This window comes from Aedes aegypti, chromosome 3 (genome assembly GCF_002204515.2).
Source record: "Aedes aegypti strain LVP_AGWG chromosome 3, AaegL5.0 Primary Assembly, whole genome shotgun sequence".
In the NCBI taxonomy this organism is placed as follows: domain Eukaryota; kingdom Metazoa; phylum Arthropoda; class Insecta; order Diptera; family Culicidae; genus Aedes; species Aedes aegypti.
In genome coordinates, this window is record NC_035109.1 from 169,274,322 (window position 1) to 169,301,200 (window position 26,879).

The 26,879-nt window shown below is 36.1% G+C and overlaps 2 protein-coding genes across 8 annotated transcripts in view; one reads left to right on the forward strand and one right to left on the reverse strand.

Annotated features, from left to right (window-relative positions):
• LOC5579949 (histone-arginine methyltransferase CARMER) overlaps positions 1-26,879 on the reverse strand; it is a 165,638-nt gene that overhangs the window by 69,372 nt on the left and 69,387 nt on the right. The gene's annotated exons all lie outside the window — the stretch shown is intronic.
• The window catches only part of LOC5579947 (sodium leak channel non-selective protein), a 72,796-nt gene that overhangs the window by 953 nt on the left and 44,964 nt on the right, over positions 1-26,879 (forward strand). For 4 of the 5 annotated variants that reach the window (XM_001652186.2, XM_021854383.1, XM_021854385.1 and 1 more), the window contains exons 2-6: positions 12,283-12,468; positions 12,541-12,893; positions 12,962-13,110; positions 13,169-14,136; positions 14,197-15,104. In XM_001652186.2, the coding sequence (XP_001652236.1) occupies positions 12,283-12,468; positions 12,541-12,893; positions 12,962-13,110; positions 13,169-14,136; positions 14,197-15,104 (2,564 nt within the window). Of the gene's footprint in view, positions 1-12,282; positions 12,478-12,540; positions 12,894-12,961; positions 13,111-13,168; positions 14,137-14,196; positions 15,105-26,879 lie in introns of all 5 variants that reach the window. The other variant, XM_021854386.1, reaches the window with a different exon arrangement.

Sequence of the window (26,879 nt, forward strand, 5' to 3'; positions counted from 1 at the left end):
AGTATTAGTATCAATTCAAACATTACTATTAATTTCTTATATCTAGTTGTCTTGTGTTGGGAAACACTATCATCCTATTCTATTCTATTCTATTCTAAGCGCTTGCACAGCCAATATTGAAAAGCATCCTGGAAATATCAGAATTTCTTCTGGTATTTTCTTGTCAACATTAATATTTGTAGCATATCGGTAATGTGATACAAATATTAAAATGGCCAGGCCCACTGTGCAGACTTAGTGTTGAAGATAATTTAAAAAATTTCGGCGATCAGATTATTCACTTGTAAATAACATGATAGACGAAAGTTTTTTAAATTTTGTAAAGGAAGAAACGGGGACAACCGTACCAACAGTTTCATTTGAGGGGATAGGTAAAATCGTTGGAAGTGGCTTTGCTAAAAATGTTAGGGCACACTTCATTGTGGTATGTTTTCCTTTTCCTTTTCCTGGGATGGGACATAGGTATTTCGGCCTTATGCCCTGGCTCTATAGCCTTGGATTAAGCGCCATTACTCGCTCTCTGAAACGAAAAGAAAACTATCCCTCTCCCTTTAAGCAGTATTTAAGATTATCAAAATTGAGGCTTAGTATGAAGCAAGAACCAGAATAATACTGCTATATCGAATGACGATAAAAATTTGATAGATTTTGGGATCAATTATCATCTATTTCTACAATTTGACAAATGGTGCAAATGTAGAAGTTGTAATTGAAATTCAATACTGGATATATGATATATTGGAAAGATCTCACCCATGACCATTGGACAACTGTAGCAATCCGATGTACTCTTGATGCTTTCGAATGCAGAATATCAACTCTCGATCGACGGCGCCTTGTTTGGAAACACTTGTTAAAATAAGCGAAGCGGGCACAACTGATCTCGAATCTTCGATCTTCGATATCCAATACTAATATTTTTCCTTCACATAACAATCAGAAAAAAAATAGCAAATCAATAAACTTCTTCTGTTGATGTAGTAAGAACATGAAATCCGTCTGTAAATTTTAAGCCACAGAATAATTCAAAGTGCACTCCGAATTCCATTAGGACGGTTTATTTTACTTCACTAACTGTAATGTTCGGTGGTATCGGAAAAAGTTTTCGTCATTCTGTAAATTACGCCATCACAATCTTTTTTTTCACTAATTACACTAAGATAGTTTAGGCATTCTTCAACATCCGCTTAATCTTCAGTCAAAACTTTTTCACTTCAGCCGATTTCCCAGCAAAAAAAACGTGACATTTTGCAAAAACACGACCGCACGTCTCCAACGCTTGCTGCGATTTGGGAAAACACTATCATCCTATTTTGATAAAACTAAATTAAGATTTTATTAACATTTCTTTAACAACGTATTACATTTCATTTACAGTAGTTGTTCATAATTTTTACGGGTTAGTAGATTTCACCTACGTATAAGAGAAAAAACGCTTTCAATTACCTTAACCTAACTAAACCTAAAGTTATAACGTATTTATCGTGGCAGTAGAAGATTGTAATGATTTCAGTCTAAAATTATTAATAAGTTTTTTCGACATTTGTTCCAATGTTTCAACTTTGGATATTCTATATAACACATTAGTATCTGCTGAAATTTCTTCCTGGTATTAAAATAGCTAGTCCATACTGTATGCAATACGTACCCACATGGCTGGCCTGAAAATTTGTTTGAAGATCAAAAGCTTGCTCTTATTGTTCTTAAGACAAAGTTATATATTTGTAACATTTGGGTTGAATGCCCTCAATAAGATTTTTGAAATTTAAATTTGTATCTAGTATGCGCCCTGGATACTTAAATTCATCTGACCAATTTGTCGAAACCCCTGTCATCGTGACATCGTGTCTAATTGAAGGTTTGAAATAAAGAGCTTTTTGTTTATGTGCGAATAAGCTGAGTTTTGGAAGCATTATGAAAAATCTTCCATTTCTACAAGTATGAAGAAATAATATCCAAACTTTTTTGCAATCGACTACAGATGACACGCAGACTTCGTCCTTTGGCGGAGAGGCCTGTGTCATCCGCAAACAAAGATTTTTGACATCCCTGAGGTAGCTCAGGTAAGTCAGATGTGAAAATATTGTATAATATTGGTCCCAAAATGCTGCCTTGAGGAACACCAGCTCTTACAGGAATTCTTTCAGACTTGGAGTTTTAATAATTAACCAGAAGTGTACTATTTGACAGATAACTTTGAATTATACTAACAATGTATATTGGAAAGTTAAAGCTTTTTTTAATTTTACTATCAAGCCTTCATGCCCAACACTGTCAAATGCTTTTTCTATGTCTAGAAGAGCAAGCCCAGTAGAATAGCCTTCAAATTTGTTGAAACGGATAAAATTTGTTAAACGTAAAGGTTGGTGAGTGGTCGAATGTCCATGGCGGAACTGTTCATTGGCAAAAATAGAATTTTCGTTGATGTAGACCATCATTCTGTTCAAAATTACCTTTTCAGAACGTTTACGAATGGAGAAAAGCAAACTGATTGGATGATAGCTGGAAGCTTCTGCCTTTTTTCCAGTTAGAAAATTTTTTTTTTTTTTCGGTTAGTTCACTAAGTACATTTGTTAAATATATCAACCAAGAATGATAAGCTACTCTCTTGAAGTTTCTTGATGAGGATGTAGAAAATTTTATCATCGCCAGGGGCATTCATATTTTTGATTTTTTTTAATAGTAGTTCTCACTTCTTCCAAATCAGACTCCCAGGAATTTTCAAATTACATACCTTTTGAGCATTTTCGCAATTGGTTAGTAATAATTTGTTCTTTCAAGGCCGGAATTGGCTTCTGAGGGGTTTTCAAATTTTTTGATAATTTCCAAAAGGGCTTAGGACCAGGGTCCGATTGAGACATTTTATTTTCATTTTTGTTTGTTTCTTAATTGATAAAAACGTTTTTTAATTTCTTTTTGCAGATCCTTCCTTATAATTTTCATAGCAGGATCGCGAGTGCGTTGGAATTGCCTTCTCCTCACGTTTTTGATGGATCAAGAGTTTAAGATCATCGTCTAAAATCGCGGATTCGAATTGTTCTTCACATTTTGGAATTACAATGCCCCTTGCTTCAACAATGGAATTGGTTAATGTTCCAAAAGCATTGTCAATGTCAAGTGTTGGTTGAAAAGAAATGATACCGTCAAGATTACCAACGATATATGTATTTCAGTCGGCTCGAAAATAATTGAAAGTGGAGCTGATAGGATTGAAACTGGCTACAAAGAGACGGTTAAGACAAAATCAATCGTAGAAGAATTTCTAGAAAAGGGTTTCTAGGACAAGTATCAGTGTATTGAATTGAGAAATATCCTGAAGAGCACTCATCAAATACAATTCTGCTGTTAGAATTACTTTGCAAATTATGCCATGAGCGATGTGTTGCAATGACACCAAATTTGACTTATTGCTAGTCAATTTTCGCAAGGCGTTTTGAAGCAAATTAACATGTTGCTCGGTGCATTGAAAAAGTAAATAGGCAGCTATGAAAGTATATTCACCAAGCTGTGCTTCAACAGAAACACCCAAAGTTTCAAAAACTTTGGTTTCGAATGACGAAAAAGTTAATGTTTTATACGCCTATGAGTGATGATTGCAACTTACCCACATGCCCCATCAAGTCGATCATTTCGATAAACAAAAAAGATCGGATCTCTTTTGAGATTTGATCCAGGGTTTAAATAAATTTCAACAATAACTGCTATATGTATGTTATTAGCTGTTGGAAAATTAAATAGCTTGTCCCCTTTACCATTCAAAGAACTAATATCCCAATTTTAAATGTTTAAACAAATATTTAGATCCATCAGAGCAACGTAATCCAATATCATATTTAATAAAACAAACAAACTTGGACTGCCACATTGGTGGTTTTGAAAAGTTTTATTTTGTAATTTGTTTTTAGTTAAAAATTTGTAATCAGATAGAGACATGTTACTATAAGTAGGTACATTTTCTGTTGGAATTTTCGTTCATGAAGCACTAATGCTTGGGTATTTCCATTTTATTATAAACAATTTAAATGATTAGGTACCCGTAGGAAGAAAACTTGAAGGGGAGTAACTGAAAATACCAGATGTTCCGAGGTTTCGCGTTCCATATTACAGAAACGACAAATATCATTATGAACCTGACCAATATTCTTTGAATGATATCTACTCGTACAGTGTCCAGTTAATAGGCCAGTGTATGCGTAAAGAACTCTCTTGTTAGGCTCTTAGAGTCTTTTCGTGATAGTTACATTTGGAACTAAACATCTTTTAGATTGATTACACCTTGTGGTGACCATCCAATTAGTCATCACCCTTTGTCGTTCCCAGCTTTTTAGTTCCATATTTAGTGCACAGTACGATTCGAGTGTACGAAGGTACGGTGCTGCCAGCTGGTAAAAGTTTGCTCGATGCGTGAAGCGTCGAAAATTTTACCCGTCAAGGTAAAGGAAGCGAAATTTCAAATGCTAATTAACTACAATAGTTATTAAAAATCTTTTCAGTATGTGTTGATATACTTTTGATGGGCTACATTATAGGCATATAATTTTGAGTTTTATATTTTTTCTCAATATGCTGCTGATTCTATAGTTGATCAATAGTCTAACCCCGTACACTTAACAGAATTTAATTAAAAATTTTTTGATTTTCTTATAAGCGTTTGAAAATTGACTTCCTATGCTTTGCCATGTAAAACAATCGGAGCTTCACGCATAGGGTCAACTGTGGTAATTACCTTCGTAGACGCGAATATGCTTCGGGCCGATGAACTATGTATTTAAACCAGGCTTGGGAACTGTGACCACTACCACAGTTCATCGATTCTGCCAGCCAACCAAAACTCAAAGCAGCAGCAGCATCAATTCGCGATGACGGAAGCAATTACCACAGTTGACCCTATGCGTGAAGCTCCGATTTCTTTACATGGCAAAGCATAGGAAGTCAATTTTTAAATGCTTCCAAAAAATTCAAAACATAATTTAATTAAATTCTATTAAGTGTACGGGGTTAGATTGATGATAAGCTAAAAAATCCGCAGAATATTGAGGAAAAAATATAAAAATCAAAATAATGTGTCTATAATGTAGCCCATCAAAAGTTTACCAACATGTACTGAAAAGATGTTAAATATTGTGGTTAGTTTTATATAAGCATTTGAAATATCACTTCCTATACCTTGCCGGGTAAAATTTTCGACGCTTCACGCACAGAGTAAACTTTTTCCAGATGGCAGCACCGTACCTTCGTCAGATCGAATACCATCAGGCGTTGCGCTGCCAACGGTTGACACATTGCTTGAATGTTTTATCTCTCCACTTCGTTCGTTTTCGGGCAGCCATCTCGAGGTGAATGATTGAAAAAATGTTAAATAATTCAATAGCTAATATTTCGCTTGTGTTTTCAACTAATTGAAATCTATTGGCGCTAATAGCAAGAGCACAATCATTCCGTTGCGATACATATAAACAAGTTCAATTTCATGCTACCTTTATCGAGCTCGAGTCATTTCGCATTCGGGTTTGAAAAAACGTTGGGAAGAAGAAGATTACAGTTTTGAAGAGCCGTGACATTTTTTTGTTTTGAACGGTCATGGTTTGCTTTGGATTTTGATGGTCGTGTAGAAACATGTAAATGTAAAGATGGTAGATGTTTGCTACAGTACTTTTCCCATCCCTGATTTGAACCCTATTTAGTAAGCTCGTCTTCCTTTTCATTTCCTAAAATGCCATTGTGTGCCGGAATCCAATACAAACATACAGAGTTCTCTTGGCACATCTTTCGCAATGAGAGAATGCATTCCCAGACAAGTCTTGATGAGCACTTATATGCGACCAACGCCTTCAACGCAGCTTGGCTATCAGAAAAAATGCAGATATTTGCATATCTGTATTTTCTCTTAAGACAAATATTGGCGCATTCTAGTATGGCAAAAATCTCCGCATCGCCACTGAGACGTTTGTCCCAGGGCCGTAGATTCCTGCTCCAGAAGAATAGCATCTAATGCTTTTGACGGAGTGCTTCGCATCGCTCCCGTTATAGCGATGGACACGAGACGTTGTACTTTTGATAGTTTATCTTGTGTTGTGGCCTGTTTTGTTTTTGGCCATCACACTAGCGAAGCATATGTTACTTTTGGACGAATTATGGACAAATAAATTCACATTATTATTTTTGGTTTCAAGCCCCATTTTCTGCCAAAATTTATGGAGCATGCCCAAAACGAACTAGTAGCTTTACTAGCCACATACTAGATATGAGCATTCCAATTCAGTTAAGAATCCAAAATTACCCCTAAGTATTTGACCTATTCACTAAGATGCATTTGTACTACTCCAAGCTTCAAAGCTTTTAGGATGACCCTTTCTGACGAATGCCAGTTTGGGTTCTCGTTTTCTTAATAATTACTTGCACTGGGGAAAATTCAAGTAAATCATTTATTCCATTTCTCATCTCTTCAGGTGAATAATAATCACTTGAGAGACCTTTCAAGACGACTTTGAACAAACGTTCAATTTTGTCGTCATAAGTAAAACATTTGTGCTTCTTTTCTTCAAGATGTTTGAAAAAAGTTTGCGATCTTTAAGAGTTTCCGACAAAATGCGGTTTGAAAGGAAACCTTGATTCCCTTAAAGGAGTTCAAGATCTCCTGCCTAAACTCTCCAAATTCGGGACAACTGACCACAATTGACGGCACCCTTTGTTTCCTCACTTGAATCAAAGCAAATTATTTAAAAATTTCGCATATAGTTTACACACATTGTTACATAAAACATACTTCATATTTGTAATGATATAACATACTATTCAAAGCCATGTAGCTTTTGGGGAGTTATTTGATCTTCTTAATTATTGGTCAAAGCCTTTAAATTGTAATAGCATGGAGGCAACAGACTGCATAAAACACAAACATTTAGTTTTCTATGATTGTCAAGTTTCATCTGTCATGTTTAAGGTGAAACAGTTTTGAATCAACTTCTAAGATTGCACTAAAACTTCAAAGGCACAAATCTCGCGAAGAAAGCATCCATCAACAGCGCACTTTTTATGTTGGCTTTGTGCACTAGCAGAAAGCTAGTTTAGTGCCTTTGAAAACGTGAGTAGGGGCACAAGTCGGCCATTGTGCCGGCCATCTTTGGATTCCGAGATGTTTCCCCTTAAAGCATGAGTTTACATAGAACACTCAAATAGAAATGAAATGATAAGATGTGGAACTACTTGTCGGTGCTAGATTGTAATCTTACAAATAGTTGACTGTCTTACTATAACTTTTGTCTCCATTATATTTTTTTATAAGGCTGGACCACTCTACTATACATAGACCCACGTGCATGAACACATTTTATTCGTAATTTATTTGCTCCTTCATATCTTGAAGCTTTTCGGATTCTAGCATGATAACGACTTAATAATATCACCTGAAGCACAGATTATCAGTGCCTGAAGTTAATGTTCACGAACGCTTTGCAGTCAGTGCGCATCGTACCTTCGTGCTGTGCGTACACGAATTCTCTCTGCTCTTGGAAGTTTTCTTAAAAACTACCTAAAGCAATAAAACAGTACTTTTCAGTGCTACAAAAACAGTACTTTTCAGTGCTAAAATTAAAAACGGTACTTTTCAGTGCTACTAAAACAGTACTTTTCAGTACTATTTTTCTACTATTGATCCCTTTACGATCCTTGTTTGGACCCGTGCCTTCGATTTTTCGTTGGACCCGTTGGCGAAAGCTAGCGGTGGTAATCCTTCTTGGACACCGTCTAGGGAAAAAACCTCTCGAAGGTCACGTCTTTCTCGTTTATTAACTAAACATGGTATCAACAACTAACAAAAGGAAGGGTGAATCTCTGAATTCACTACTTCCTTCCAAAAAAGTGGGTTTTAAAACTGTCACTACACGTGGCAAGAATGGAAGAAAGGACGTTTCTCCGGAATGCGAACTTTCTTCCAAGGGTGAAATGAATAATTGTATCGAAATGAGCAATCAGTTCGATGCTCTAGACAAATTTTCCGAACACCAAATCGAAGCAGCCTCTAGCCCAGGCTCTTTGATTCAAGTGAGGAAGCAAAGAGTGCCGCCTATCGTGGTCAGTTGTTCCGAATTTGGGGGATTTAGGCAGGAGATCTTGAACTCCATTAGGGGAATCAAGGTTTCCTTCCAAATCGCAAAGAAAGGAGACTGTCGCGTTTTGCCGGAAACTCTTAAAGATCGTGAACTTCTTCTCAAACATCTTGAAGAGAAGAAGCACAAATTTTTTACTTATGACGACAAAACTGAACGTTTGTTCAAAGTTGTCTTGAAAGGTCTCTCAAGTGACTATAAATCACCTGAAGAGATCAAAAATGGAATAAATGATTTACTTGGTTTTTCCCCAGTCCAAGTAATCATTATGAAAAAGAGAACCCAATCTGGCATTGTTCGGAAAGGGCTTTCTCAAGAATTTTATTTAGTTCACTTTAACAAAAAAGAACTAAATAATATTAAAGCTTTAGAAAAAGCAAAACTTTTGTTTGATGTCCGTGTGACATGGGAACATTTCCAGAAAGCTGGAGGAAATTACCAGAACCCCACTCAGTGCCGTCGGTGCCAAAAGTGGGGTCATGGTACAAAAAATTGTCGCATGGATGCTAAATGCATGATTTGCGGAGGTTCTTCTCACGCCAAAGACGTCTGTCCAGTGAAGGAAGATACCACCAAATTCATATGTTGTAATTGCGGGGCTAACCATAAGTCCAATTTTTGGAATTGTCCTTCACGTAAAAAGGTCATTGAGGCTCGTGCCAGGCAGATGAAAGATAATATCCGTTACGTTAACGGTCGTTTCCGGAATTTGCCTGGTAGAGTATCGAACAATGCTCATTTTTCAGTTAACGATCGCTTGATCATGAATCATACCCATCAGGAAGATCATAATCATGCTCATTCACAAACTAATTTTAATCCGTCGGGTAGCCGTTCGAATCTTTCTATTTCGAATGTATCTACCCACGGTAAATCCTTTGCCGATATCGTAGCAGGAAATTTGAACTCCTCCCCTGTTCGATCCATGGGTACCCATTCTACTTGTTTCAAATCAAATGGAAAAAACCCTACCGCCACAGGTAACTCCGCTTCTTCGTCTACCGGAAATTCCAATGGGAAATCACATGACATGTCTGCCTCTGATTTTAATTTTCTAACTGAACAATTGAATCTAATGATTGATGCAATGTTCAAAGCCACCACTATGACTGAAGCAGTCCAAGTAGGTGTAAAATTTACAAATCAAATTGTTATTGGATTACGTTTTTCTAATGGATCCAAATAATAATTTAAATATTTTAAATTGGAATGCTCGTTCTCTGAATGGTAAAGAGGACGAGCTGTTTAATTTTCTTACGGTTAATAACGTGCATATAGCAGTTATTACCGAAACGTATTTAAAACCTGGATCTAAACTCAAAAGAGATCCTAACTTTTTTGTTTATCGTAATGATCGACTTGATGGGGCATGTGGGGGAGTTGCAATCATCATTCATAGGCGTATAAAACATCAACTGTTTTCATCATTTGAAACTAAAGTTTTTGAAACTTTAGGTGTTTCTGTTGAAACACAGTTTGGTAAATATACTTTCATAGCTGCCTATTTGCCTTTTCAATGCTCTGGGCAGCAAGTTAATTTGCTCCAAACTGACTTGCGTAAATTGACTCGCAATAAGTCAAAATTCTTTGTCATTGGTGACTTTAATGCCAAACATCGGTCATGGAATAATTCTCAAAGTAATTCCAACGGCAGAATTTTATTTGATGAGTGCTCTTCAGGATATTTCTCAATTCAATACCCTGATAGCCCCACATGTTTTTCCTCTTCTAGAAATCCATCTACGATTGATTTGGTCTTAACCGACTCTAGTCATCTTTGTAGCCAACTGATTACTCATGCTGATTTTGATTCTGATCATGTCCCTGTTACATTTCAAATATCCCAAGAAGCGATTCTCAATCCTATCAGCTCCACTTTCAATTATTTACGAGCCGACTGGAATATATATAAAACGTATGTTGACTCCAATCTTGATGTTAACATTTCTTTAGAAACTAAACTTGATATTGACAATGCTCTTGAAACTTTAACAAATTCCATTGTTGAAGCCCGGAGCATTGCAATTCCAAAATGTGAAGTAAAATTTGAATCCGTGATTATAGACGATGATCTTAAACTCTTGATCCGTCTTAAAAACGTGAGGAGAAGGCAATTTCAACGCACTCGCGATCCTGCTATGAAAATTATATGGCAGGATTTGCAGAAAGAAATCAAGAAACGTTTTGCTCAATTAAGAAACAAAAATTTTGAAAATAAAATTTCTCAATTGGACCCTGGCTCTAAGCCCTTTTGGAAATTATCGAAAATCTTGAAAAAACCTCAGAAGCCAATACCGGCTTTGAAAGAGGAAAACAAATTATTACTAACTAATTGCGAAAAAGCTCAAAAACTTGCTATGCAGTTTGAAAGTGCGCACAATTTTAATTTAGGACTTACTAGTCCAATTGAAAATGAAGTTACTCAGGAGTTCGAAAATATTCTAAATCAAGAGAACGTTTTCGAAAATGCCTGGGAGACTGATTTGGAAGAAGTGAGAACTATTATTAAAAAATTCAAAAACATGAAAGCTCCTGGCGATGATGGAATTTTCTACATCCTCATCAAGAAACTTCCAGAAAGTAGCTTATCATTTTTAGTTGATATATTTAACAAATGTTTTCAATTAGCATATTTTCCTGACAAATGGAAAAATGCTAAGGTTGTTCCAATTTTAAAACCAGACAAAAATCCTGCAGAAGCTTCTAGCTATCGTCCAATCAGTTTGCTTCCCTCCATCAGTAAACTTTTTGAAAAGGTTATTTTGAACAGAATGATGGCCCACATCAACGAAAATTCAATTTTTGCCAATGAACAGTTCGGATTCCGCCATGGACATTCGACCACTCATCAACTTTTACGTGTAACAAATTTGATCCGTTCCAACAAATCTGAAGGCTATTCTACTGGTCTTGCTCTTCTAGACATAGAAAAAGCATTCGACAGTGTTTGGCATGAAGGTTTGATTGTAAAATTAAAAAACTTTAATTTTCCAACATACATTGTTAGAATAATTCAAAGTTATCTGTCAAATCGTACACTTCAGGTTAATTATCAGAACTCCAGATCTGAAAGACTTCCTGTAAGAGCTGGTGTTCCTCAAGGCAGCATTTTGGGACCAATATTATACAATATTTCCACTTCTGACTTACCTGAGCTACCTCAGGGATGTCAAAAATCTTTGTTTGCGGATGACACAGGCCTCTCCGCCAAAGGACGAAGCCTGCGTGTCATCTGTAGTCGATTGCAAAAAAGTTTGGATATTTTTTCTTCATACTTGCAAAAATGGAAGATTTCTCCTAATGCTTCCAAAACTCAACTAATAATATTTCCACATAAACCAAAAGCTCTTTATTTGAAACCTTCAAGTAGACATGTTGTCACGATGAGAGGGGTTCCAATAAATTGGTCAGATGAAGTTAAGTATCTAGGGCTCATGCTAGATAAGAATTTAACTTTCAAAAATCACATTGAGGGCATTCAAGCCAAATGTAATAAATATGTAAAATGTCTCTATCCCCTTATTAATAGAAAATCAAAACTTTGTCTTAAGAACAAGCTGTTGATATTCAAACAAATTTTCAGGCCAGCCATGTTGTATGCTGTACCAATATGGACTAGCTGTTGTAATACCAGGAAGAAAGCTCTGCAGAGAATTCAAAATAAAATTTTGAAAATGATTCTGAGGCTTCCTCCCTGGTATAGTACCAATGAGTTACATAGAATATCCAATGTTGAAACATTGGAACAAATGTCAAATACAATCATTAATAATTTCAGGCAAAAATCGTTACAATCTTCTATTGCCACGATTAATGCGTTATATGTTTAGGTTAAGTTAGGTTAAGTATATTAAAAACATTTTTTTTTCTCTTATAAGCAGGTGAAATCAACTCACCTGTAAAAAATCTGAACTGCTACGGCAAATGAAATGTAATATGTTGTTAACAAAATGTTAATTAAATCTTAAATTTGTTTTACCAAATTAGGATGATAGTGTTGTCAAATAACACAGAACACCTAGATATAAGAAATGAATGTAATGTCTGGAATGATACTAATAAAGAAATTAAAAAAAAAAAAAAACGCTTTGCAGTCTGCACTTACAATTATAACATAAGTCCAAAAATTTTACTTCGTTTTTTACTATTCACTATTTATGTATTTTCCATCTAGCTATGGGTCCGTCGATTAATGCGTTTATGTGCTTTGGTATCGCTCACATCGGTATCCATGAATACACCTAAAACATTCGAAAGATATCCGTTTCTGCAATATTTCACACTATGCAGCGATACCATAGTCACTTTGCTGTTCACGGCGGAAATGATAGCCAAAATTCATATACGAGGCCTGATCAGGGTAAGTTGAGTAAGTTGCTATGATTTGTTATGATTGTTGGAATTAATGCTAACTTCTTCCATGTAATTACAGGGGGATGCGCCATATCTGAAAGATCACTGGTGCCAGTTCGATGCTTCCATGGTGTTCTTCCTTTGGGCGTCCGTAGTGCTGCATATCTTCGAAATGCTTGGAATACTGCCCAAGTTCCACTATCTCACAATCTTGCGAGCACCGCGACCTCTGATAATGATTCGCTTCCTCAGAGTCTTCCTAAAGTTTTCAATGCCAAAAAGTCGAATTAATCAGATATTCAAACGATCTAGCCAACAAATTTACAATGTCACGTTGTTCTTCCTGTTCTTCATGTCCTTGTACGGACTGTTGGGGGTACAATTTTTTGGAGAACTGAAAAACCATTGTGTTCTCAACACTACGGAAAAAGAGTGAGTTCCTTATTTTTTGGTCGGATTAGTCGGAGATGTTGAATAAAACTAAATTGCCTTTTTTACAGAGGTCTTACGGTGAATTCCCTGGCCATACCAGACACGTTTTGTTCAACAGATCCAGACTCAGGATATCAATGTCCTACTGGTATGAAATGCATGAAAATGGACTTTCTCACCAATTACGTGCAGGGATTCAATGGATTCGAAGATATAGGTAAGTTATAGCTGAATTCGTCTTATTTTGAATAGTGAAATATTGTTATCTATTACAGCTACAAGCATATTCACGGTTTACCAAGCAGCATCTCAGGAGGGATGGGTCTTCATAATGTACCGTGCCATAGACAGTCTTCCAGCATGGCGAGCAGCGTTCTATTTCAGCACGATGATCTTCTTCCTTGCATGGTTGGTGAAGAACGTTTTCATCGCCGTCATTACAGAGACGTTCAACGAAATTCGAGTCCAGTTTCAGCAGATGTGGGGAGTTCGAGGACACATTCAAAACAGCACAGCGTCACAGACTATAACTGGAGACGACACTGGTTGGAAGTTAATCACAATCGATGAGAACAAGCATGGTGGCTTAGCCAATGAAACCTGCCACACAATTTTGAAATCTCCATACTTTAGACTGCTGGTAATGTCTACGATTTTGGCAAATGGAATTGTAACGGCTACAATGCACTTTAAACACGATGGCAGACCTAGACAAGTATTCTATGAAAAATATTACTACATAGAAATGACGTTTACTTTTCTGTTGGATCTTGAAACGTTATTCAAAATCTATTGCCTGGGTTGGAGAGGTTACTTCAAGCACTCAATTCACAAGTTCGAATTGCTGTTAGCTATTGGAACAAGTCTTCACATTATCCCCGGGCTGTATTTATCAGGATTTACCTATTTTCAAGTTCTTCGAGTGGTTCGTCTGATAAAGGCCTCACCCATGTTAGAAGGATTCGTGTATAAGATCTTTGGTCCAGGAAAGAAGTTGGGATCGCTGATTATCTTCACCATGTGCTTGTTGATTATCAGTTCTAGCATTTCGATGCAATTGTTCTGTTTTCTCTGCGACTATACCAAGTTTGAAAGTTTCCCAGACGCTTTCATGTCTATGTTCCAAATCCTGACACAAGAAGCTTGGGTGGAAGTTATGGATGAAACAATGATACGCACTAGTAAGACACTGACCCCACTGGTTGCCGTCTACTTCATATTGTACCACTTGTTCGTCACTCTGGTAAGACATTGAAATCGTTGCTTAGTACTATTAACCTAAGAAAACTTCATAAAATTCTAGATTGTGTTGAGCTTGTTCGTGGCAGTCATTTTGGACAACTTGGAGTTGGACGAAGATATCAAGAAGTTGAAGCAACTGAAGTTCCGGGAGCAAAGCGCTGAAATCAAAGAAACGCTACCATTTCGGTTGCGAATTTTCGAGAAGTTTCCAGATTCACCGCAGATGACGATCTTGCACAAAATTCCCAACGATTTCACATTGCCGAAGGTTCGGGAATCATTCATGAAGCAGTTTGTAATCGATATGGATCCCGAAGATCCATCATTTGTGGAGGGGTATAAACGACCGGTATCGGAATGTTGGGAGTCGAAGGTGGTGTATCGGAAACAGAAACCGGTTAACGTGATGAATAAGACGGCCAAGGTGCGATCGGTGGGGAGCAGCTTAAGGAAGATGGCAATCACTCACATTATCAATGATTCAAACAACCAAAGGCTGATGCTGGGAGATTCGGCTATAATTCCACAGGCTGGAGCAAAATCAGGCCTTAAACCACAAGGTACCATAACGCAGCACAAACCATGGAGAATGGATCAGAAGAAGTTCGGATCGAGATCAATTCGACGAAGCGTTCGAAGTGGATCGATCAAGCTAAAACAAACCTATGAGCATCTAATGGAGAATGGAGATATCGGAGGAACGGGACGGGTAACATCTTCCCGAGCCAGACCGCACGATTTGGATATCAAAATATTGCAAGCCAAACGCCAACAAGCGGAAATGAGACGAAATCAGCGGGAAGAGGATCTGCGTGAGAACCATCCGTTTTTCGACACACCACTTTTTGCTGTGCCACGTGAGAGCAAGTTCAGAAAGATATGCCAACGAATCGTTCACGGTCGGTACGACGCCAGACTGAAAGATCCACTAACAGGAAATGAGCGGAAAGTGCAGTACAAAAGCATGCAGTAAGTACACAATCAAAGATATTTTAAGTATGTTGATTAACCCTCTAATACCCATTTTTTATTTTCGATCTAAAAGGATCTAAATATCATTTCTCGCTTTTTAAAATCGATGCAAGCACATTTTGGACAGAGATGTACCATCAGTGCACCAGTATCCGCTTATGCCCTTATTTCCGCTCCCTAGTGTAAAAATTGACTTTTAGTGTCAAAAACCAACATTTTTCGCACGGATACATTCTAGCAATATTAAAAACTTTCAAATGATGACATTATTTTCATTTGATAAAATAATTATGTATATTGAAAACACAAGACCTCGTGAGCGGTTATTGGATCACTAGGTATTTTGGTGTGTTCCAATAACCGCTCATGCAAAAATTTAAACTAAATTTTAAAGAAATGTCGATTTTAGTACACAGCCTTCTTTATTGCAGTAATAGCTATGTTTTGGCCATAAAAATATTAGGATAAATAACGAAATTTGAAATACCAGGTACCTCCGTTGGTTTGACCACATTTAATCTGAACACTTTTTAATCTGTACCCCGCTAATTTGCACATCGAGTTTTGTTTGATTTTTCGACCTTGTCGCTTGCTCCTGCGGGCGGGTGACGAGGGCAGGATCAAACATGTCGCGTCGGTCGAGTAGTGAAATGAAAAAGCGCCGCGGATCGTTAGTAGTGTTTGATCTATTGAACGAGTCGCTTGCTCTTGCGTTGGCGAGTGATGAACAGTTGTTTGGGGTACAATGCGTTTATCGAAATATATCGCAAATCCAATTAGGCGTGATTATATCATGGATCGCACTACCAACCATTGGTGACTCCCAGATCTTTACCTTATCCCACTAACTCAATATCCTTTCCATGACAACTGTGGAGATGCAGAGATATACTCGGTCTCTACACCCAAAATAATTCGGATGGCGGATTTCCCTCCTAGCGTATTAGGTGCTAAATCCACCTATTGATGGTAAGATTCGCCTCCTAAGCGTAGACGGGCAAACCCGTCAATTGAAATCGAGCACATTGGACTTGAAAATTCGAGCAATCTAAATGTTTACGCCCGACCCACACAATTGCACAACCAATCCGAAGCCGAATGATGGCATCGGAAACGCACACTTAGGCAAATGGTCACGCGGCAAATGGATGGTGGACATGTCAGAGGAATGGAATGAATATTGCAATATAAAACGCTTTATATATTGCTTTTGTCACTTCTCTCAACAAGCTGTCGATAGGTTCGTGGAGTTAGTACTGGTTTATGAATCGGGAGCTCCTTGGTTCGATTCTGAATAAGCGCGAGTATATATTTTGTTTTTATTTTTTGGTTCTTCAGGCAAATTTATGAAATTCAACCCGATTTCTTGTGGCGAATTATCATAATAGATTCCGGTCCCTGTATTTAGATAATCATTTTGCTTGAGTGACTATCGAAATAAGGTACCGTGTGACAAATGGGTAAAGGAAATCGTATAGAGAAGGTTCTTAAAAAAAATAAAATGAATAAGATCTACTATATTTTTCAGATTGTTTCCTACTAAATCTATGCTATATTTAAATTTAATGTTTGTGCCAAAGTTCAAGGTAAATATTGAAAATTTTGGAAACTAGTGGGACAAGTGAAAATATTGTCGTTTTAAATGACTGAACTGAAACTAAAAAAATAACAGTCAGATCTGTGATTTCAAATGGCCTCATTTGTTAGTGTATGAATACACAAAAAATCACACATAAATAATAAACATTTTGTTCTTTTTAAAACAATTTTCTTGAGTAAAGTTATTTATTTAGCAACAATGTTAGTTTTATTGAAAGTAATAACATCATCGAAAATCAAACACCATTCTATTTTACCGATTTTCTACTACTCATTTTATATAAAGTTAAGTTATCTCTTTTCTAAGTAATGTATTTATTGCCTTTATCGAGCGGATTTAACCCGGTCAAAAGTGTTAACATTCTTGTACCTACTGAATAAGTCATTATTTGAACCTAGTATCCAAATTCATGCGTCATCCGTTGAAGCCATTCAGAACATTACGATGTACATGTTTTTTTTAATTTCTTTATTAGTATCATTCCAAACATTACATTCATTTCTTATATCTAGGTGATCTGTGTTAGACAACACTATCATCCTAATTTGGTAAAACAAATTTAAGATTTTATTAACATTTTGTTAACAACATACTACATCTCCCTGGCTCTTCACCCGAAAGGCTTTGGGGTTTCACATATTTCGACATGTTGAATCCAACAAAAATAGTCCGGTTGAAAACCCCGTGTAACACATCCCTTGTTAGCTACCCCATATACCCGATTGCTCCAAGGCTCCGCCACAAGAAATTTGCCTCAGACACCAAAATATGAAAAACAAAAAAATAATAACAGTAGCTGGATTCGAAACCACAACCTTCGGATCCTTAGCGTTAGCGTTAGCGTTAGCGTTAGCGTTAGCGTAGTTACGGTATACTTCGTAGATTGGATACTAGCAATATGCATGTGTCATTTGATAATCTTATCCAGACTGCTTTCAGAAACAAGGCTGGGGAGTAAACCTTGGCCCAATCTTAACAACATTATCAAAAGCATGAATATTACTATTCCTGGCCACGCCCATCTTTACCGTAACTTGGGATATGGGAAGGAAATGTTGATGCAACACTTACTTAATGAGAGGCCACCGACTCAGCGACGCCCTCATAAGTGCTGCGGAGGTGGGGGTTGGGAGGGGTATAAGGTCAGGTCATGGTTCGCCTGAAAAGCTGGCGATGGACCCAGAGCATATGTGGTTAGGTGTTAATGATTTAATCATTTGAATGCCGGCATTCAAAAGAGGGAAACAAATGTGTTATTTACAGTTTAGTTGATTACACTTCGAAGACGGTTATGAAATTCTGCTTAGAAAATAGTAACAAGCAGAACCGATCCCTCCAGGGTCATCGGATTAGTCAGAAAAAAAAAAAAAAGAAACGTGAAATTTCCTACATTGAAAACAGGACACTATCAGGTGTGTAACAATCGACCCGCAAGAAAAAAAAAAAGCGAAAACCAAAAAAAATCTCCGTACCGTACTACGAACAAACGAGAAACAAAAGATGTCGAATTGCAACGTAAAATCTGCTTTGTAACTACCGACGGTCATTCAAATATATACAAAATCCGGTAAAACCGATGAAACATTTCGTGATCCGGAAACGTACAAATTATTAAAATGACAAACACTTCTACTTCTATATAAAGGAACAAACTCACCAAATGCACTTGCAAGCTCCTGGAAAAGTACGGCGTGTGGAAACTTGAACGCAGGTCAAAAACTGCATACTGCACAATACCACTGTCTCTGTCCAACGAACACAATTTTCCATACCATAATTTCACTAATAAGTACGTCGGAACTTCCCGAGTGCTGATGAACTATCGACTATCCACTATTTTCACTTCACTAAACGTACTTTGATAATAAGTGCCGGGTGGTATAGTGCCATCAGCCGAATCAAAAATATCGCGGTACCGACAAAAACCGTGACAGGAAAATCAAAGAGCTACCATCCGCGCGCATGGCTTGCTACGAATCCAAAATATGAAAAACAAAAAAATAATAACAGTAGCTGGATTCGAAACCACAACCTTCGGATCCTTGAACATAAACCCACACCACTTGCCTATCACAATTTTCATGTGTGGAGTTCTCTACATCACACAACATGGAACCATCTTGTCACGGAGGACAACCTGCAAGAGGAGCAAAATACAACACCCGTTGGACAGCCAAGTGCGAGAAGGGGTGAGATGATATGTTCTATAAATATATTTAAAGTACCAACGCGGTGCTGCGGGAATTTCTTACTTATACCAGAGTCGAAATCTATATGTTTGTATATCTATATTATCGGCAATGACTTATACATTTGCAGTGGAAATAGAATTTCATGCCGTGCGTGTTGGATTGGGTAATATATTAGGGAGAAACAAATAAACACACTTGACTATAACAGTCGGGCGCTTTATAAGCAGAATTTTATCGTTAACGTTTGCTGATTGATTTACTTTTCATTTATTTACATTTTGGTCTCCTATTAGTCGCATGGTTGGGGACGGTATGAGACTCCTCGAAGTAGGAGACCCAGGGTTTGTGGGATTCGATTCATTTGACGATGTAATATTGTAATCAAACATCTAAGTGTGCATACAGCAAACTGGATTACCGTAATTCTTTTAACAATTACTTATCAAAATAGAGGCCGTTGATAAACTATGTTATCATTTAGCGGGGAGGGGGTATCTAGCCAAAGACCACGGTCCACCCATTTGTGTTTCAAAGAAAATTCCACCATCAACTAAACCTGAAAGGTTTCATTAGCAGTCGGATGGTTCAAATTAAAAAAAAAAGTTTTAAAATTCAATATTTCATATCTTCTTTACCAACAACGATTAGAAGACGATTAAGATTTCTATGGAAATTACTATGACAAAATTTGAAAAAAAAAAAATGTTCCCCACATGTTAGTACTGTAATGTTAATACAAAATTATCTCTAAGTGAAAACTAATTCCTCAAACAATAATAAGGAACACTGCAGTAGAAACAAATCTTTTTTGAGCTAATTTTGTTAGGGATTTTTGCAGAAGTTTGTCACACTATAATCTCACATTTTGCTTAATAATAGCAAACCAATTCATAAATATCTCTTCTCCCATTTATCAAATTTATGTTTCATTCATGAACAAATGAAACACATGATCATTGGGCGAGCGGGGGGTTATTCGTCAAAACCACACAAAAGCACGAGGGGGGAGGAGGTGACTGAAAAGTCAGGAAAAATGTTCACGTGGTTTATGGACGACCCCTAAGAAAGATATGGGGATTGGAATTTCAAACTTTTTTTAAATTTAAAACCGCTCTTATTAGCAGTCATTTACATTTACCGTTATATTTTTTTTGTAAAGAAGATGCAATAGTACCTAACTGGAATTTACATAAATTACAATAAGGTTTAATTATCGCACTCAACATTTTACACCAAAGCCATATTTTCCATATTTTTGGAATTGATATACATAAAAAATAATTCTCAAAAAACTTATGTGCACAACATAATCGCAAAATAATGGTGAACGCGTCACGAAATGATTTCTTCAACCCTTAAGTGGATTTTTTGGTGTTGGTGTTCGTTCAGAGGTTTGCCAAGCCGTATAACTATATAAAACTCGTGAAGACCTTTTCCGAACAATATTTTTTCTACATCCCAGAAAATTTACTTATAATAATAATGCTCAACATATTGTCGATTTAAAGTCATGCTTTAGAGCATTCATGATGTCAAAACTATGTATCATTACTTGACAGTTATCGAATGAGTGCAATAAAACTTATTTTAATCTGCATTTTATTATGCATATAAAAATAAACACACATTGTTTGAAAATGTATTGGAAAATATGAAGCTGGTGCAGTCCCATATTGAAAAATAAAGGCATACCAGTCTCCATATGAACTTTTAATTTAAATTTCAGCTGCAAATGTGAATTGTGTTCAAGTTTATTATTTTTTGCTGATCATTAGAAGCAAAATTAGTAAGCTATGCGGTTGTGTTAAATATGTCAGGAAGAAATGTAAGGGGTCATCCATAAATGACGTAGCTATTTAGGGGGGAGGGGGATCTTTACGGGGCCCATATAGCCGTAGTGGTAAACGCGGAGCTATTCAGCATGATCAAGCTGAGGGTCGTGGGTTCGAATCCCACCGGTCGAGGATCTTTTCGGGTTGGAAATTTTCTCGACTTCCCAGAGCATAGAGTATCTTCGTTCCTGCCACACGATATACGCAAGCAAAAATGGTCATTGGCACAGTAAGCTTTCAGTTAATAACTGTGGAAGTGCTCATAAGAACACTGAGATGCAGGCTCTGTCCTCTGTTTTGTTTGACTTATAAACTTGGTTTATAAAATGATGATTCAGCTTCAAAACATTCATCAAGATTGAAAAGAAATCTGAGAAATTTTAGATTTTCTTGATAAATGTAATCAAACAGATTTTTCAAAGCTTTAAATGGTTATGTAAATATTATAGTATATTCGTGTCTTAATTGATAAATTTATAAATAAACAAAATCAAAGTTTAATAAATAAATTAAAAATCAATGCTTTAACTACTTGGAGTACATTGTTTTCTCATTTGTTAACAAGTCATAAAGTCAGCCGTTTTCAAGACAATAAAATATGCTCTTTTCGGCAAATATTACATGAAACAAGATATTTATACCGTGTATTATGCATTCAATGTTGCAGGAGATCTCACTCAATCAACTCATCGATTTGTTTTGATGTATCAATGCTCTTGATGGAATAGCCTGAATATTAATGTGGACAACAGATTCGAGTGATATCGAAATTGCCCTATCATTCAATTTTATTGATAACTTGGTAATTTGATAATTTTTTATTATTTAACTGTTTCATTATAGGTTGTGTAGGTTTATTTTATTATGAAGAAAGATAATGAAGTTCAGCTGAAATATTAATAGAGATAAATAATTTGTATAATAATCGCTAAAATTTTCTAAACATTCCAAATATATCAAGTGTAATCTTTTCTATATCTGGCCACTGATTGCCAAATGGATTTGAATTTGGATAATAATTCATTTCGAATTAATATATTGTATTGTTCATTTTCATTGAAATCTATTTCCTAACAAAGAATAATTTAAAAAAAAACAATCCTTTAATAACGAAATTTTTGTTCTAACTAAAAATATATTGTACCCTAACTCAACAATAACGAGCTTCATCAATCCAATCAATTTTTTTTCACATTTTCTATAGTAAACTTGTTTGGCTTGGTGACAACAGCAAAAGTAATACAATTTAGCCTATATGAAACTAGATACCAAAATTATGTAACAGGAACTGTGTTTATTTGAAACTGTTTTCCAAATTACTTTCGAGCGCTACTGAATATCATACTGTTAGATTAGATTATCCTTACATTTTAGTCAGTAATTAATATCAAATTTTGTATTGAACTTCTGAATTCTAATTTTTTGTTTCAACCCAATCACTGAGGAAAATTAATAAAAAATACAAAAGGGGGGCCTTCCTTAGCCGAGTGGTTAGAGTCCGCGGCTACAAAGCAAAGCCATGCTGAAGGTGTCTGGGTTTGATTCCCGGTCGGTCCAGGATCTTTTCGGGTTAGAAATTTTCTCGACTTCCCTGGGCATAGAGTATCATCGTACCTGCCACACGATATACGAATGCGAAAATGGCAACTTTGGCATAGAAAGCTCTCAGTTAATAACTGTGGAAGTGCTCATAAGAACACTAAGCTGAGAAGCAGGCTCTGTCCCAGTGAGGACGTCAATGCCAAGAAGAAGAAGAAGAAGAAGAAGAAGGGGGAGGGGTGCTTGATATGCTACGTATTTTCCAAGGGGAAGTATCAGCATTTGTGACGAAACGGTACGAGAGGGAAGGGGGTGTAAAAAATCAGTGAAAAATGCTACGTTATTTATGGACGGCCCCTAATAGAAAATTATAAACATTTGTATGAAAGAAAAACTTCAAAGTTTGAGCGCTATTTTCTCAGTGCCTACTTTTTTCAATATGGGCCTTTATGGACAGCATAAGTTGTTCTTAGAAAAACTTTCTTATCGAAAATGTCTCTGAAATTTTGTCCTGAACAACTAATTCTTATTACAATTCATAGATAGTCAAAATTAAAAATGATAAAAAAAAGATTATTGCGTTATATAAAAATGAAATTTTGTTTTCATATTTTTCATGATAAAAAAAATCAGTATATATGTTCTCTTGACTTCTCCAAACGGTTTACTACAATCTCCCCACTGAACGATCTGTTCTAAAATCAACATATCGGTGCCATAATTCTTAAAATAAATTGCTTGCAAAAACTAATAGCCAATTTGCAGAAGTTGTTCTTGAGTCAAAATGATCGATTCATCTATAGAAAACTCTTTTACTATTATACTAAAACCATGGTTAAAATTTAATCCCATATATGGGGCACGGTTTCTTATAATCGGCTCATTCTGGGTAGCATTCATCAGCATTGGATCGATATTTTTTTATCAATGTGAAAGTAGAACCGTGATCTTGTTTTCTTTGAATAGCACCAGCAAAAGGTTCCACAGAGTTTTCATGTTTTAAAGACTATTCATTTTATAAAGAGGACACCTTGTTTATGCTATATCTTTTTTATCATGTATATAAAATCCCAGAGTTTTCTGTCTGTCAGTAACGCTTTGAAAGGTTTCATTGAGCAGCATACAACAGCAATTTAAGAGCACAACAACAGTCAAATTAAGAGCACTGCAAAAGTCCATTTTAATGTAACAACATTACAATAGGGTCCTAAAGCCCTGTCCCAATTTTAGTGCCAAACGCTTACGTTCAGGCCAAAAACACATGTTTACTCAATTTTTTAATGTTTTTCATTTGTTTAAGTACAAAAAACATTTTTTTATGTTTTTATAGATTTTGTCACACTTCTTGATTTGAACTCAAATTTCGGGTGTATTTTGTTTTCCGTGTCCCTTCCGAAATGTCAGATAGCAACAACCCCAGTGTTAAAACTAAAACCCCTGTGATATTTTTGTCGACTAAGCGAACGTCAAACATGATCTCAAGTGTCAAGGTTCATTTATGGATCCAATTTTGAAATTAAAGTTTAAATATGATATATCCGTTATTTGAGCGAGAAAAATTGCTAAAGTAGTTGCAGTAATATGATCTTTCGTGTTATTAAATGAAAACAAGATTTAATTAACCATTTTAGGACTCTATTGCAAATTGTGGAGCACTATAACAGCTATTGCACAGGGTGTTCTAGAGTTTTCCGGAGCTTTGTCCTTCCTAATTCGTATAAAAGTCACGATCTTTTTATCATTGTAGTTTTCCGGTTTTATGAACTTGGACGGTAATCCAAATGTAAACAAACCAACTTTATGCTGTTCGACCGCACTTAAATTCCGATGCAAGTTGAAAATGTGATTCATTACGGGTTTCGTCATTTCAATATAAGGTTCAAAAACAAATAAGATATTTGCAAAGGAAAGATAAACATGATTGTGGGCCGAATATTCTAGTTTTTTTTTTTATTTACACAACCTTCTTGAGTCGATGTTCCATGGTTCGATATCGACTTATGAAGGCAAAATAAAAATATTTTTTTATGGTAACTATAATGGTCCCCTAAAAGAGCTTTTCAAAGCATTCCTGTTCGATGACTCGATATATTCATTAGTCGATAGTCCCCTAATTACAATTCGATTCGTTGTATATCGTTGACGATCGCCATCGCAGCACAAAGATCTATACAGAAATTGTAGCACTGGTTAATCGGGATTCAATAGAATATTCTAGAATTTTCAGTCAGATTCTTCTCTCTAATTTATAGAAGCTTCTGGAACTTTTGAAATATTTCACAACAGCATTTAAGGCTGTAATTATTTCAGATCAGAATAACGGCACTATAACAATGGAGTATGGTTAGAGCATAAATTTGGGCGATTTTGCGTTCATAAATATCATGCGTGTCTCAGCTTATTATTCATACACCAATGGCATATTAATCAACAGAGAAATTTCTCTGTCAATGTTATCATTTTGCAATTGAACATAAACATTATTAATCTTTGAAAGAGGTTTTTGCTTGAAAATTCTTATGGAACGTGACTAGCCACGCTGGGTTAGCTAGTTTATCAATGAAATCATAATCGGTTTTCTGTGCATCGTAATACTATTATTTTCCTCTTATATGGAAATATAAGATCTTACAAAGAAGAACAAAGAAGTTTCTACAAAAACTTCCTAGAAAAGATGTTCTTCAAACTTACACAATATTTTTCACATACCAAAAATCCGAATTTTTATGAATGAATTGTGTTTTGGTATACTCAACTATTATACTTGGCTCCAGACCTACCAATCTTTGCCATTCTAAACATTGTTCTTTATTCGTGTGAATTATAATTATTATGATGGCTTTTTTGTTATAACACCATCGTGCAATAATATAATAGTCGATAACGTATACAGATACTGTATACAGAAAACCGATTATGATTCTATTGATATATTATAAAGATATAGCATGCACAAGGTGTCCACTTTATAAAATGAACAGTCCTTAAGTAAGTTCTACAATAGAGAATGTGGCTACTCTGGTAGGTGATAAATTATTATGAATATACATTAAACTTGTTCAACATACAAGGTGTCCACTTTATAAAATGAACAGTCCTTAAGTAAGTTCTACAATAGAGAATGTAGCTACTCTGGTAGGTGATAAATTATTATGAATATACATTAAACTTGTTCAACCTACGATGATTAACGCTTTAAAGGAGACTTGACTGTATATCTTTATTTTTCTGGGGATAACACATGTTCACATGTTTATCAACAGCATGAGCAATCATGCATATGAAACGTAAAACCACATCGACTTTGGTTACTCTTCATTTCAGTAGTAAGTTTGGAGCAGTAGATAAACAGTGCGCTAGTCGATCCGATGACTATGGTTCGAATCTGGTTTGCACCCACTCAGTTTTTTGCGTATTTCCATACTTCCAATACATGCACTTAAAAGAGGCATATGTGTGGAAGTTTTATTTTTTAATACATGTGTTGGTGATGCACGCACTGAAAAAAAAATACACATGCGACATCAACCAGGATCGATCCATGGTCATGAGCGTGAGAACCAAATACTATACCACAGCACTAAACCCGCTTGTTGATATGCGTGGTTCAAAAAGCATATCAAGTTGTACTTCCCCATTTGTACCGTAAAAACTGCTCGACTCAATGACCGGATTATCTGCCTATCAATAGACGCTCAAAAACGTCATGTCGCTCAGAAGAACACTTTTCCGCCATCAATAGACGCAGAAAACGCCTATAATGACGGTTTCAACTTTTGGGTGTAGTAACAACGGTTGTCTAACTAACATTCCTCCCCTTCCCCGATGACCGTAAGGACGTGGCCGGCGCCGTTATTGACTTTTAAAATTTGAGCTCTCAATTTGTGCACATTGAAGAATGGTAAGCTAATCCCAAGCCCCATTCATAAATTCCCTGTGCAACTTCGATTCTGGATTCTGGTCAATCACGGAGTAGCAGCTACGAATTGTACGGTCATCTATGCTCATGCTCATGCTCATGTACCCCGCTAATTTGCACATCGTTCAGATTAAAAATGGTTCAAAGGCATTAAGCTCATGGAACGCTGTGGAACGGAGCGCAGAATCAAACCAAAACGGTGAAAGAGGTAACCAGAAACACGTTTCTAGGGTGACTAGATGTTTAAATTAAAAATAAACACCGATAGTTTGCATGAGGTGCTGTTCAAATTAGCAGGGTACATGCATTTTTTTAGCTAGTTCATCACGAAATCTGTTTACCGTGAGCGGAAATAGAAACACTTAGATGCAGTAACAAATGCAATTTAATATTTTTAAGGAAGATTTTCGAAGTCTTTTTATTTTGCCGGTGATTACCTATAATTGGAGCTACATTGTGACAAAAAAATAGTATTGATCGACACAATAGTTATTTTATAATAAATATTTGAACACCAGAGGCGTCGCGTGACCTAATTATCCACCTGTGCACTGCTTACTTAACTTTATCTCTTTTTTTTTGCAATATGTATGCTCCACGGACCAAGTTTTTTAGTATAAAGAGCGTAATCACCATTCTCGAATATGTGTTCTTCCCAGCTTTTCAATCGAATTAAATATTTTATATTTT